Consider the following 15,831-nt stretch of genomic DNA (forward strand, 5'->3'; position numbering starts at 1 on the left):
CCCTTAAAGTTCCTTGTCTGGATAGTCTGTCCTCCATGGTAGATCTGGTACCCTTGCCATGCAGCAGCAGGTTGGGATGACCCCATTAAAGCTCTCCCGCAGGTGGAGAGGGACATGAGTCCGCTTTAACTTCCTGAGGAAATAGGCCTGCTTTTCCATCATCTCTGCCTCCTCTCTATGGATGCAAAGGCCGGACTGCTCTGTGTTCGGATCTCCTGGATCCCAGAATTTGTTGCCTTGCCTTATGTTTGGGACATTGCGCCGGTGCGTTGGGTGATTGACCTCCTTTTTGGAGTCCGGTTCAACATTGTCTATTCGATCCCTACAGTCAATGTAGATAATGGGAAAGGAGGGAGCTGCACATACACCCCCCTGTGGCCCATATTTAGAATGAGAGTGGAGAACCTATGACTTTTCATCCTTACATATTGGGATAAGAACCAGCTGAGTCCATTCCCACAGCGAGCAGCTCAGGCTGCTTAGTTTTCCAAACATCCTTACAAACCAAATCTCTGTGACACGCATCCTTCAGCACGAGCAAAGCAGAAAAGCCTTTAGCCCTGTTGCCACACAGCCGGTTCTCATCTAACATTTGGAGGATTTCCGTCTGCAAATTAGCTTCAAGGCTGCTTCAGGTTCCGCATCTGTTCTCATTAAGTCAGCAGATCACACGCTGTGAACCATTAGCTTTCCATGCTGTTAGTCTGTTCTTCTGCTTCCCATAACAACATCTGCAGGACCAGGCCACGTTTAGTCATAGAAATGAGAAACGGTTTCCATGACGTTGTGCCAATGCCATGAGTAAACAAACCGACAGCAACCAGTGATTCACTATCTTGTAGCAACATTAGCAGCAGAACCGGTTCGGAGTTCAGGTCCCTTTTCTTTATATAACATTATTTTAATCCATAGAGATTTGGAGGGATCCGATTCTGCTCATTTTATACGTTTCACCCCACTCCACAGCCCCCCGCCCGGGGAGCAATCTAATATCAGCCCACTAGAGGGAGCCGCCTCAGGACCAGGAAGCTGTGGAGTCATCGGAGGCTCTGCCTCCATCTACTCGACACCAGCAGCTGTGATGTAATCACTACACGGATGGGTCCGCTGCCAGATACACAGAACTGAAAGGGAGGATGTAAGGGGATGCCTTCACTGTCATCAGGGAAGCTGCCCAATTTCCAAAGAAGCAAAAGTAAACGGAGCAAAGATTGGCCAATCCCACTGAGTCAGGGAGCCAGGTTCCCACGGTAGGCTGTGGTTGGAAGGCTGGGGGCCACTCCTTCACAAACACTCTGAAGCTTTAGAGACGACCGAGGAGCTTTGGTTTGATCGGGTTTCCTCTCTTTTTAAACCCGTCTGTCTCCAACACAGAGACATGTTTATCCCTTTGTTTTCAGATGGAAAATATTGGACACAACTGGATTAAACTGGAGCGCATAGAGACCAGTTTATAGAGCGCTCTGACGTGAATTTAGCTGCAATCTACTGATCCTGATCCAGTAAAGCTAAATCATGATTTGGTTATTCAGACAAAGATCAGTGGGAAGATGATCTGCAGCACAGCTGGTGAAAACTGGATCAACAACATTCATGTTCCTGACGTTAACACCAACAGGGGGTTTGGGATGGGAATCAAACCCACAACCTGTCATGCCTGCAGGTCTCTGTCCAGCAGCTGAACCTTGAACTGGGGTTGAACCAAGGTGTTCCCACGGTCCAGTCAAAGTCCGGACCCGAGCCTGGTCATCTATGGCGCACTGTTTGTAAAGCTAAGCAGTAAAACATTAGAAGCAATATTTATGATTATTTAGCGGGTTTTAAGAGAAAAAAAAGGGGGTAATTTTTCCACCATGTCATTCATTAATTTATAAAAATCTTACTTTATTAAATAAATATTTAGTTTGCAAGTTAAATATTTAGCTTGTTAAATATTTAGCTTAAAAGTAAAAATATATATTGTCTGCGGCCAAATAAATATTTAGCTCCAAATATATTATAATATAAATTTATTCTATAACATACCGTATTTTCACGACCATAGGGCGCACCGTACTAAAAGGCGCACTCTCAGTTATGTGTGCCATTTCTGTATTTAACACACACATAAGGCGCACCGGACTATAGGGCACGTTTTTTATATACCGGTACATGTCCTCTACTACCTTTAAATACCTCTACTGCGTATTTAAAAATACAGCGGGGGCAAAACTGAGTAGGACTGTGGTTTATTCATGTATTTATTACAAACTATTAATCAAACCTGTGTGCTGGCCGTGAGACAGACACATCGCAGATGACAGTGCGCTGTGATCACTCCTAAATTAACTTAAAATCCTGAAACCTGCCGACGGAATTTGTTCGCTTTTATTACCGGTATCCTGGTGTCTGCAGCTAAAATAATTTAGATGAAAAACACCTGCCAGCAGCCGCGGTGAACCTGGAGGCTGCCCAGCCTAGAGGCTGCTGATCATGGGCGTAGGTTTGCATAGGGACCATAGGGACATGTCCCTACCAAAATTTTGAACCGACCTAATTGTCCCGACCAATAATTGGATGTGAGCAACATGTTTATAATTTACAGCAGTAGTTGTTGCAGCAGTGGCTTCTTTTCCTCTCGCTGCTCCTCTGCCTGCTCTCTCCTGTCCCTTTCACGCAGCAGCGCATGGAACTGTGCTGCGCTGTTTAACTCCACTCTCATTGGTTGTTCTGCCTTAGGTTCCGCCTCCTCTCTCTCTGATTGGCTGTTTTCTAGTCCTGGCGTGCTTGGAGCACAGAATTGAAAATTTATTCACACTAGAATGCTGCGGTTACTACAATAAATATTAGGCTACAAAACTAGTCCCAATTAAAAAAAATGAATATCATGTACACTAAAAAACAAAAACCTTTTTTTTTCTTTTATAAAGCGAAATATTCTGAGTCAGCCAGGAGTTCTGAAGACACAAAATGGGCAAATAAAGGCTGTAAGCCATCAACATTTCTGATTCTTATCCACAGCCAACTAAAAAAGAAAATGTGAGGGTTTCCTTTTTACCAATATTTAGTTGCTATTACTGGCTTCATTTTTTATGACTCTTTGAGAAAGTTCAGCTATAATTATAGCGGGTGTTATTTCTCTTATAGAGTACAACAACAAGAAATGGGGCCTAAACATCTGCTGTTTTTCATTTAAAAAGCATAATTAGGGTTCCACATAATAATAGTTCTATTTTATTGACTATTTATACTTCTAGAAATAGGATAAAGACAAGAACAAAGAAAGGAAGAATATAAACATTGATTTTATCTTACATAGATTTCTACACAGTCTATAAGTAAATTAGTACAAACATTAATGTCTGGTAAAAATGCTGGAATCTGGCTGTTTATTTTGGATAATGTTAAATTACAGATAAGATAGTGTTATATTGTCTTTTATAATTGTTAAAAATTATTTTATATTTGAATACGGTACAATTAGGCTCATTCTTAGTGTTGTGTTCGTAGATGATTCCACTAAAAAAGAAAATAGACATACAGTAAGGAGCTATTTAAACAGTCAGACAGTAAGCAATATAGGACAACGATAAAAGGTTGTGTTACATTTAATCCTTTACTATTAAAAATGCACTTATACATTATATGATTATAGGAAACACAGATATCCAGTAATAGTGATGCAGGGCAGCTTGTAGGTGAAGCAGCTGCCCTTCAGTGCTTCAGGTGATGTCTAAATAAACCAGGTGATACTAAAATATTTCCACATGAGGAGTTCTGGATGGAGAATATTGACAGACAAAAATTTTTTTTAAATCATATATATATATATATATATATATATATATATATATATATATATATATATATATATTGTATTTTTACAATTTTTGTATAATTACTGATCTAAGTTGATTGTTCTATAGGGGAAAGGGACATTTATTTTACATTTATATTATGTTTTATAGTCTCCATTCACCAGTTAATGATGAATCACTCACTAAATTAGTTGACGATTATTGAAATAATCAATTAATACGATTCATTTTTTCAGCCCTAGATAAAATACATAAAATGGGCTATACAGAGTAACTACAGCCCAGATGTTCAACTTTTATAGTGAAGTTAATATTTTATTGAATGTATTATTTTGTTGGATACAGAGAGAGCATAGTAGGTAAAATATAAGAGTGGGGTTTAACTCTGCACAATTGTATATCTTCAAAAGAAAATACTGTATTTACTTTCTCTATTAGTCATGCAAATGAAACCATTTACAAAGTGGAAAAAAGTCCTAATTCCACATTCATCAGAGCCAGTGATACTTCAAACATTGATAAACAGCATCTAATGAGTGTAGTGCTTATAAAATTTTTATTAATGTAGCAAAATGATGCTTTTCTCTTTTAACAATGAATTCGTCTTATCAGTACTGATGCTCACATCGAGCATAAAAAAGGGCATGCATATTGCAGCACCAATGACACCCGACCAATAGTGTCCCTACCAAAGTTCAAATCAAACCTACGCCCTTGCTGCTGATGAAGGGATTTCTCCTGTCGGCGCACCGCTGGTATGTGGGGGTCTGAGCGCCTCCGACAGAAATAGATAATCTGGATGAACTGACTGCAATTATGAAGTTTTCAGGTGGCCTTTCTCACTTAAAAACATATTAAAACTACTTTATTCCCACTGATCACAGCAAATATAGCTGCAAGATTTAGATTATTTAGATGAAAAAACACCTGCCAGCCGCCGCGGTGAAGAGGAGGAGACCCGCCCAGAGGCTGCTGTTGAATTAAGTTTTCAGGTAGAAAAATAGAGCGGGAGCAAAACTGAGTATGATTGTGCTTTATTCATGTATTTATTACAAAGTATTAATCAAACCCATCAAAGTCATCATCCTCTGTTTCTGAATTAAACAGCTGCGCTAAATCAGACATGCCAATTTCCCCTTCTTCGCTGTCAGTCACTTTCCGTGCAGCGCAGCTCCTCAGAAATAATGCCGGCTTTTGCGAAAGCTTGAACAACAGAGCCAGCAGACACTTTAGTCCAAGCATCTACAATCCATCCGCAAACGGTGGCGTAACTTGCCCGGCGCTGCCTTCCACTTATCCTGAAACTGTGGTCTCTGTCGGTCATCCATCGCTCCCACGCCGCTCACAGCCTTACTTTGAACGGCCGCTTCACACCGATGTCGAGCGGTTGAAGTTCCTTTGTCAGACCCCCGGGATAACGGCGAGCACAGCGTTCATTTGATTCACCATGTTTTTCTCATCAGCTGTGAGATGGGCACGCATGGAGTCACAGATTAACTGCGATGGTGATGCGTGGAAAAAAACACCTGGTCTCCTCACATACACCTCCCTCAGCCACGCTTTCATCATCTCCTCATCCATCCAGCCTTTTTCATTTGCGCTAATATCATGTGTCAGAACGCTGTGTCTGTCTCGCTGTCAGCTCCCAGATCAGCTTCTCTGATTGGTTGATGCGGCGCGTCCAGCAGCAAAACTTCAATTTTTCCATCTGGAGCAGCAGCAGCGCGTTGGCGGTGCGTCAGATGCTTAAACGCTCCCGATGCAGCGCCTGCTGCTCAAAACGCGCTGCAGGACCTTTTGCTGCACCTATACGCGCGTCAACCATTGACTTTGCATGTAAACTCGCTGCTTCTGCTGCACCTGCTGGGTCCAGTTCACACCGATGTCGAGCGGTTGAACAGCGAGCACAGGGTTAATTTGTTTCCCCATGTTTTTCACATCAGCTGTGAGATGGGCACGCATGGAGTTACATATTAACAGCGATGGTGAGGAGTGGAAAAAAAAAACACCTGGTCTCCTTACATTCAGCCACTCCTTCATCATCTCCTCAATGAGGTGGTCTCAAAAGTCGCAGTTACAACACACATAGGGCGCACCGCACCAAAGGGCGCACCGCACATTTTGAGGAAAAAAAAAAGACGTTTAAGTGCGCCTTATAGTCGTGAAAATACGGTAAATATAATAATTATTTAACCAACTAACCAAAAAAAAAAACGAAATTTACTTTCCAAACTAGCTAAATATTTAGTTTGCAAATTAAATATACCATAGTCTGTTAAATATTTAGCTCCAAATATATTATAAGTATATTCTATAACATAAATATATTAATAATTATTTAACAAACTAACCGAAAAAAAAAAAAAACGAAATTTACTTTCCAAACTAGCTAAATATTTAGTTTGCAAATTAAATATACCGTAGTCTGTTAAATATTTAGCTCCAAATATATCATAATATAAATATATTCTATAATATAAATATATTAATATTTATTTAACAAACTAAATGAAAAAAAAAACTACATTTAATTTTCCAAACTAGCTAAACTAAATATTTAGTTTGTTAAATAAATATTTCATTTGTAGCTAAATTATTAATTACAAACTAAATATTTAGTTTAGGTCTAAATTTTATCCAACATCCAAACTTAATGTTTGCAAATTAAAAGTAGTTTGTAAAAAAAAACAAAAAAACATGTTTAGCTCAAAACTTAATATGTAGTTTGTTAATTAAATATTTAAATCCAAATTTATTAGAAAATAAATATATTCTATAATATTAATACATTAATATTAATTTAATAAACTAAATATTTAGCCAGCAGTAAGCCAGCTAAGTATTTAGTTTGTTAAATAAATATTTGGAGCGAAACATTTAATTGCAAAATAAATATTTAGTTTAGAGCTAAATGTTTATTCAACAGCTATATATTTAGTCTGGAGCTGAATATTTATCAAACTAAGTGTTTAATTTGCAAACTAAATATTGACTGCTTAGCTACAAACGGAGCCCCATACTGATCAGCGTCTTCCAGTGATGGAGAGAAGCCGCTCACTGAGATACTCCTGGTTAGTTCAGAACGGACCAGTTCTGAACTAATCTTTAGATTATTTAGCTCCATTGTGTCTAATTTGGGACCGGTTCTGGATCCAATCAGGATCGGTTTCTTACCGTCGTTTGTGTGTCGAACGCAGTCCTGCAGGACGGCGAGCCACTTCTGCTGCTCCTTCTCCGTCTCCACGCAGAAGTAGAGGTGGCGGGCGTACGGATGCCAGAGGATCAGGGGGAACTGGAAGGGAAACTTCAGGTAGGGGGCGCTGCCCACCTTAGCTTTCACACCTGGAAACACAAGCAGGATTCAGAGTAACGGTTGCTGTGGAAACGAGCGATGCTCCACCGCTGCATCGGCACTCACCAGGCAGGCTGCTGCTGATCAGGTCCAGGTACTGCTCCATGCTGGTCAGCACCTTGTAGCCCGCACAGTTGATGGTTCCTTTGGGGGGGAGGTGTTTGTCATAAGCCTGAAGGGTCAAACGAGGCGGGAGGTGTTAGCATGTCAATAAGGGCTCCTTCTTTATCTTCATCGTGTGCGTCTCTTACTGATTTGTTGTCATAGTACTTGATGTTGTAGGTGTCCGGGACAAAGAGGAAGCGGCTCCTCCATTTCTTGTTCTCCTCCAAGCACTGGAAGAGCGACCCAGAGAAGATGGACTTGTTCTCCAAAGGAATCTGAGAGACACAAGGAAGCACTTAAAATGAAAAGATGGTTTGGGATCTTCTCCAATCTACCAAACCTCACAAGCTTTCATCATCTGGACAACAGGGAGAGATCCAAAAACTCTTTATATATCCCAGAGTCTGTATGATCTGGACCAACTGTTAACTGCTTTTTTTTTTTGTTTTTACCTCGATGCTGAAATAAAGCTGCATCATCCTGCTGGTGTTCGGAGACATTAGACCAGAACTTCACTATCAGACTGGGTTTTATTTAATAACCTGAAGCTGCGATGTAGCATCTATCAAACCATCTAAATCAAACTGAAGGGAACTCCTTTGATAGAACAAAGTTGCCAGCAGGTGGCGCTGATATAAAAGAACCTCAGAATTACAAGTCATTTTTGCTCCTTTTTTACATAAAATGACAGCGTTGCACATCTAAACATGTTATGTTTATGTTAATTAAAAAAAATAATCATCTTTGGAAAAAAAAAAAAAATATTAGAAATGTTTAAATATATTTTTATACATAAACACCTGCAGCCTGCGTTTACAGAGTTGGCTGTTTAAAGACTGCTGTGACCAAACTTGAAAGAGTTAAGTGTGAGCTAGATCAGGTAGCAGGAGAGTATTTGCATGGAGAGGAGCGTGCAGACTGCAGCAGGAGTCGACTCACAAAGAAGGAACCTGAACATTAGTCAAACCTTCTACCTCTGTTGCATTAAACCAGAAACCATAAGCTTTGTCCCATCTCTGTTTGACCATTAGAAGTGAACTCCTTCACAGACTCCTGTTCTTCTGCTCTAAGCTGCCTTCTTTACACCGTCTTTGCTCTGGGTGCAATAGAATAGAAGCCAGAATAACTAATGCTAGACTCATCTACTAGAAATTAGGGCTGGGTAAAAAAATCAATTTAATCGATTTTGAATCGATTACTTTACATTTTTGCAAAATCGATGTCTAGGGAATGAGATCGATTCATTTTATAGTGACGCGTTCACATTCAAATAAGCAGGAAAGATGCACTCAAGATGACTTTAAGCCAGACGGCTGCAAATATAGCCAATAGGTTGACTGAAGACATAAAAAAATGGGGGCTGACCAGCAAACACCCTGTAGTTGTTACAGACAACGCTGCAAATATGGTTTGTGCAGTGAAAATACTGCAGCTCATGCATGTCTGCTGTGTCATGTCTGCTTGCTCGAGTGAGGCTTCACTTTTTCACTTTTCACAAACAAGTTTGCACCTTTGAGACACTTTAGGTCACATCTCATGTTTAAACTGTCTGATTTACAAGTTTGCACTTTGTGTTTAATGTGACAGGAAAAAACAGTATTTTGAAACACAGTTGAACCACTTTCATTATCGTCAAAAGAGATCGGATTGAAATTAATCGATTTAGAACTGTATGAATGAAAATCGAATCGATTCAGGCGAAAATACCCAGCCCTACCTACTGGTAATCCTCACTACAGTCTGAATCAGAGCTGAGGTAGAGGAGGATATCTGCATCATGACGAGGGTGAATCTTACCTTACGCTGCAGTAGCTGCGGCTGTGGACCGCCTCCTCCCTCAATGTCGAAGCGAACCTTGTTGAAGAGAGCTACAGCAAACTGCTGTTCATAGAGACGCCCAAACTCTGTCATCACCAACCCGGTCCGAGCTGAAACACACACACAGCATGGCGCCTTTAGACAGTTCCCAGAATCCACAGAACCAGGTGTACGATTTAGATCAGGTTTAAATGCCTCGGTACAAACAACACCGGAGCTTCACTCTACAGACCTCCAACAGAATTTTATAGAAACTCATCGGTTCTTTAGGACAAGAGGGACACCAGGAATTTATGAAATAGACAGACAGGAGCAGGACGCCTCCTCTGGCATCATGCTTCAAAGTTCAACAGGAATCACAACTATGTTGTCATCACATTTTACTGGACTGCTCTGAGGATGTCTGATGATGACATCAGACAGAATGTAAAACGCATCAAATTTCTTAGAAAAACAGATAAAAGTATGTAGCCAGGGGTTGACATTAAGGATTTTTACCACTTGCCTTTTGGGCAAGTGACTTTCACATTTAATTTGCCCAGAAACAATTGTTACTTGCCCAGTATAATGTTTGATAAATATAGTTCCTAATATTAATTTTTGTATATATATCAATGAAACATGTTTGTTTTTTAAATGTTTTTTGTAATTCAGTATTTTTTAAGTTTCCAGGTTCCTGGTGTGTATCTGCATGCGTCAGATAATGAACTGAAGCCTACATTACCGTGTTAACATGCTTTTCAATCCTTCCTGCACATTCTTTTCAAACTAAACTTTGCTTTAAACTGTTGTGTGCTTGAAAAAATATAAATTGTAATGTTAAAAATCTAAAAAAAAAACTTGACAGCTTAAAAACTTAAGATAAATCACAAGACAGAAGTCAATATCACAAATGAATAACTTATTTTAGAGTCACGGTATGTTTATACAAGATAATACTATTAATATTATGGGACTTTTCTAGAGAATAATTATACATAGTTATTTTATACAGGGTTTCCACAGTCTGACATCATTTCAGAATTCCCTGACTTTTAACTGACTCAGGATTAGTTTTCCCTGACAAAATAAATGCAGCAACAAGACAATAATAATAACATAACAGGTCACCAATTTAACATGTTTAGCTCTATAACATTTAAATGCACCTCTCCAACGTCTGAGAGAAAAAAAATGAATAAAAATTTTTTAATGTATGACCTGCATCACTGTACAGAAGACTGCCATATGATAGCGCTTTCTAGCTTGTTTGTCCTTTTGGTAACTACATCAAAATTACCACTAGGTGGACAAAAATCACGACATCTGGTGGAAAATCACCCGACTTTTTCAAATCCCGCGAGAATGTGTACAAAACAACAAAAATGGCACCGGAAACGCTTCTGGGTCGTTTTCAGCGAATGTCTGTGATTTTAAAGTAATTTTGAGTAATAAATAATATATATATTTTTTTACATTATTCATGGTGACCTGGATGAACATCTGGAAGCAGATGCGAGGCAAGTCAAGTTTATTTGTAAAGCACAATTCAGTACAAGGACAATTCAAAGTAGCCTCGTGAGACCATCCTGATCTCGCGAGCTTTCAAGGTTTCACTCGCTAATCAGTCTGGAGACTCTCCGTTAAAGAAAATTTGGAGCCGTTCACCAAACGAACGTCCAATCAGCGTTGGCTTTGAGGCGGGTTGAGGTGTGACGCAACGAGAAGCGCGACAGCTCGGTCTAAAGAACATGGTGGCTTCAGCCGATGAAACTAGCGTTAGCGATGCTATCGAGCAAGTTTTATCGGAATTACAGAGTATTTCTTCACTGAAAGAAGAGCAAAACACTGCTCTGGAGGCTTTTCTCTGAGGAAAAGATGTTTTTGCTCTTCTCCCGACTGGTTTCGGCAAGAGTAGCCTGGCTTGTGGTTGTGTTTTCGTCGTTGCTCTGTTAGTAAGTCATATGCTTCGTTGATCTGATTGGTTTATTTGGCCCGTCTATCACCAACATAGGCCAATCAGCTAACCAGTATTTTCGCCCCTTCCAAAAATTATTTCAACGGAAGGTTGAAGTAATATCCATCTGGCAGAGTCAGGTTAAATTCAAAGTGCTTTACATGAAAATATGAGCTAATATTACAGATTGTCCTTCGGGTAAAGATCAGGACCCTGGTCCGCTAATCCGCGACCTCTGCACTAGACGTTCGGACACTCATAAAATGGCACCGTTCTGGTTTCATGAAGGAACATCCACGGTGGTCAAGTGTAGAAAACTAATCACGTAGTAGTTAGCCTCAGGCTAAATTAACCAAACCAGCTTGAGGAGCAGGGTTAGCGTTAACATCTGAATCTGAGGGAACTTAAAGTTCAAGTAGATTTGATATTAAATCCTTATTTCTGTCATGGTAACCAGCATCCGCATGGAAAGGTGAAAAAAACTGAATGAAGTAAAAGGAAAGTTGGATAGTTTTCCTGCTCCTCTTAAGCAGCATCTGTAGTTGTCTTTAGCTCTAAAGCAGGCATCCCCAAACTCGGTCCTCGAGGGCCGCTGTCCTGCAGGTTTTAGATGTTTCTCTGCTCCAGCACAGCTGATTTTAATTGATAGTGTATTAACAGGCTTTTGCTCGGGACTTCCGGTTATGGCGTCTCAGTGAACGGTGCATGTGCGGATGGCTCGCTACTGAATCCTTTAAACTAATCCGTAAGATAGACCAATATTGACAATTTCGCCTGTTTTGCTAACGGGTAAACGCTTGCTGGGGATTATGCCACCGAAAAATGCCAAGCCGGTCCAACAACCGACTAAAACGGCTCCACAAGTGAGTGCGGCTAATGTAGCACATGCGGCTATTATGGCAAATGCTAACGTGGCAGCGCCGCTTCACCTGGATCAGGCTCAGGATGCGCGAACCAACCGTGATATTCTCGGAGCAATTAGTTTGTTGAAGGAGGATATGAATAAGCATTCTGCTGATATGCTGAAAGCAATTAAGGATATTAAAGGGGATATACAATCGCTCACTGAAAGAATTGGGGAAGCAGAGGCGCGGGTCTCGCAAGCAGAGGACGATGTTGCTTCCCTTCAAAACAGAGTTAAATCATTGGAGAAGACAGTGGAGGTGCTTTGTGACAAAGTGGCGGAGCAAGAGGACAGGAGCAGACGCTGTAACCTGAGGTTGGTCGGGCTCCCCGAAAAATCCGAGGGATCGGACCTGTGTGGGTTCTTGGAGAAGTGGCTCCGAGAGACGCTAGGTGAGGACTTCACTTTGTCCCGCTGCGTGGAGAGAGCCAATAGGATCGGGCCCCTTACCTCCAGTCCTGTGGCTCCAAGGGTTATTTTAATTAAGTTTCTGAGCTACCGGGACCGGGAAGCAACTCTGAAAGCCGTCAGGAAAATGAAGGAGGTGCGCTATGAGAACCACCGCGTCACCTTCTTCCCTGATCTCTCGGCCGAGACTCGCAAGCTGCAAAGGCTTTGATGGAGTGAAGATCCGGCTTCGTTCCCTTAAAATTCGGTATGGCATTCTGTACCCAGCCCACTTGATCATCACACATAATGACAAACGCCGGATCTTCAAATCCGTGGAAGAAGCCGAAAAGTATATTGACGGAATAGGCTCGCAGGCTGAGGACAATTCCAAGACTTAGTATGTATTCGCTACTCTTTTTCTGGCATGGTTCCTAAAAATAACGTTTTGTCTTAAAAAAGGGAAGCATGAACACTGTTAATATTTTTTCTATTACTCCTTTGCAATGTTAGCAAATCTTGCCTTAATTACTGTTATTTTGGTCAGAGCACTTTTTGTTTATGCCAGCCAAGCCATACATGACCATCGTTATGCGTGCAGTTTTTTACGTTACCCACTTGGTGGCTGCAACGTTTCATATAACCCAAGTTCAATATTCAGAAGGGGTTACCGCCACATTTCATTTGGGGAAATATGTGGAGATTTGGGTTATAGGGCTCTCTCTGGACACTGTTTTTTTGTGGACTTTACACTACTTGAATGAGAGAATAGGAAGGGACCAATGTACTTCATCTGTTTACATCTCCAATTACACAACTTATGTCTGTTTGTCCTGTAATTAATATATCTAGTTGGAATGTCAGAGGTCTGAACAAAATTGTCAAGCTTAAACAAGTGATGGGCAGAATCAAACAGATGAAAACTACAATATGCTTTTTGCAAGAGACACATTTGACGGGAAAAGATGTGAATAAAATTAGAGCTAGGTGGCCTGGCCAGGTATTCTCCTCTAGTTTTACAACTCATGCCAGGGGAGTCATAATACTGATTCAAAAATCAATTCCATTTGAACTAAAAAATAAATACTTCGACCCATCAGGGAGATTTATCATTCTTAGTGGAACTATAGTCTCTACAATGGTCAACTTTGTGTGTCTATATGCCCCTAATGGTGATGATCCTGCTTTTTACCAAAATTTGTTTTTAACCATGGCAGCTTATAACGGTCCATTTATAATTGGTGGAGATTTCAATTGTGTTTTAAATCCTGCAGTAGACCGTTCAAACACTTCTGTCTTGTCCCACCAACAAGCTAGGAAAACTATCAAGAAATATATGAAAGATCTGAATTTAGTGGAGGTTTGGAGACAACTTTTTCCAAATAAAACAGAGTACTCTTGCTTTTCAAGCACCTTTAAAACTTACTCGCGAATAGACTTTTTTCTAGTCTCTTCTGGTCTATTATCTACTGTTCAAAAATGTTGGTATGAAGCTATTCTACTCTCTGACCACGCTCCAGTTATTCTATCAATAAAATTACCAAATTATTGTCGGTCTTCAATCCCATTTCGATTTCAAGCTAAATGGTTTAGGTCTGAAGGGTTTGAGGAATTTCTTGAAGGGAAAATAACTGAGTATTTTAATTTTAATACAAACCAAACCAGTGCATCAATAAAATGGGAAGCATTTAAAGCTTATATAAGGGGGGAAATAATGAGCTATACTAGGCATAAATCAAGAATACATCTAAATAAACTAAAAAACATTGAAAAACAAATCAAAGACTTGCAGGAACAGATGTATTATTGCAATGATACTGACAAATATAGGAGACTTCTTTTATTAAAATCAGAATATAACGAGCTCACTACCAGCAAAATAGCGACAAATCTATTGTGGTTAAAACAATCATATTACGATCAGGGTGAGAAGGCAGGAAAACTCCTAGCTTGGAGGCTCAAAAAGTTACAGAAAAATCGGGCCATAAATTTAATCAAATTAAATAATGGTGAGAATCTGGTGGATCCAGTAAGTATAAATGAGGCATTTGCAAAATATTATGAAAATTTATATACATCACAATATCCAGATAATACAAATAAACAAAAGCATTTTCTAGACCAACTTCAATTTCCAACCCTGTCAGAAGAGAGTAGGAAAGATTTGGATGAAAAATTAAGTGTTGAAGAACTCAAAGTGGCTCTAAGCCACATGAATTCTGGTAAAGCTCCCGGCCCCGATGGCCTACCAATTGAACTTTACAAGAAATTCCCAGATAAATTACTGCCCCCTCTACTCGAAGCGTTCAATGAATCTTATGAAAAAGGCACCCTACCCCCATCCTTACGATTGGCAACTATTTCTCTTTTGTTGAAGCCAGGTAAACCCCCAACAGAAATGGACTCATATAGACCCATTTCTTTAATGTCCTGTGACACAAAAATCTTGTGCAAAGCTCGAAGGATTGAAACACACATCCCCAATTTAATCTCAAATGACCAAAATGGATTTTTAATTGGACGCCAAGCCTGTCATAATACCCGCCGATTACTTAATATATTGTATGAAAAACAGTTTGCTATGGACCATGCCTTTTTGTCATTAGATGCTGAAAAAGCTTTTGACAGGATTGAATGGAGTTACCTCTTTCATATCCTTAAGAGATTCGGCCTAGGAGGAAAATATTTAAAATGGATTCAGTTACTGTACACTGAGCCAGTGGCTAAAGTTGCCACAAACAATCAATTGTCAAGATGTATAAACCTCTATAGGTCGACACGACAGGGATGCCCATTGTCCCCTCTTCTTTTCTTGTTGCCATTGAACCGCTTGCCATGGCAATACGTAAATCCCCCGAGATCACTGGCATTCAAATTGGGGATGTAGAGCACCGGTTGTCTCTCTTTGCAGATGACATTGTTTTGTATTTAGCTAATTTGGAAGAATCTGTTCAAGCTGTTGATAAACTACTGAAGGAATTTGGAGAATTCTCAGGATATAAAGTTAACCAAAAGAAAAGCTCCTTATTAATGCTGAACAGAAATAACCCTCCAATACAAACACAATTTGCATGTACCGAAGAGGGCTTTACTTACCTAGGAATTAAGATTGACAGAGATTTGGAGAAAATGGTTTCTATAAATTATGATCCTTTAGTGCAGAAAATATTAGATTCCCTAGAAAGAAGGAACGAAATGCCAGTCTCAATGATAGGTCGTATTAATATTATTAAAATGTCCATTCTTCCAAAGTTCTTATACCTTTTCCAGTCCATTCCTTTACACATTCCAGCTTCTTTCTTTTCTTCTATGAATAAAGCTTTTAACAAATTTATATGGAACAATAAGCGCTCCAGATTGCGACTCTCTCTTCTATATCTGCCCTATGATCGAGGTGGGCTTAGAGTGCCAAACATTAAATTGTACTATCGTGCTGCGCAACTCTGTGCTGCTTCCTGTTATTTTTCAACCGGTGACATACCTTGTTGGGTACAAATAGAAAACAACTCTGTAACATTACCTCTGTCATCCT

At 39.9% G+C, this 15,831-nt stretch overlaps 1 protein-coding gene across 1 annotated transcript in view; it reads right to left on the reverse strand.

Annotated features, from left to right (window-relative positions):
* niban2b (niban apoptosis regulator 2b) overlaps positions 1–15,831 on the reverse strand; it is a 47,228-nt gene that overhangs the window by 14,672 nt on the left and 16,725 nt on the right. Inside the window, exons 2-5 of the mRNA XM_038294110.1 lie at positions 9,052–9,182; positions 7,401–7,529; positions 7,216–7,321; positions 6,972–7,139 (exon numbers count right to left, since the gene is read on the reverse strand). Of these exons, the coding sequence (XP_038150038.1) occupies positions 6,972–7,139; positions 7,216–7,321; positions 7,401–7,529; positions 9,052–9,182 (534 nt within the window). The remainder of the gene's footprint in view (positions 1–6,971; positions 7,140–7,215; positions 7,322–7,400; positions 7,530–9,051; positions 9,183–15,831) is intronic.

Source organism: Cyprinodon tularosa, unplaced genomic scaffold (assembly GCF_016077235.1).
Source record: "Cyprinodon tularosa strain WSP-4 unplaced genomic scaffold, ASM1607723v1 ctg334, whole genome shotgun sequence".
NCBI lineage: Eukaryota > Metazoa > Chordata > Actinopteri > Cyprinodontiformes > Cyprinodontidae > Cyprinodon > Cyprinodon tularosa.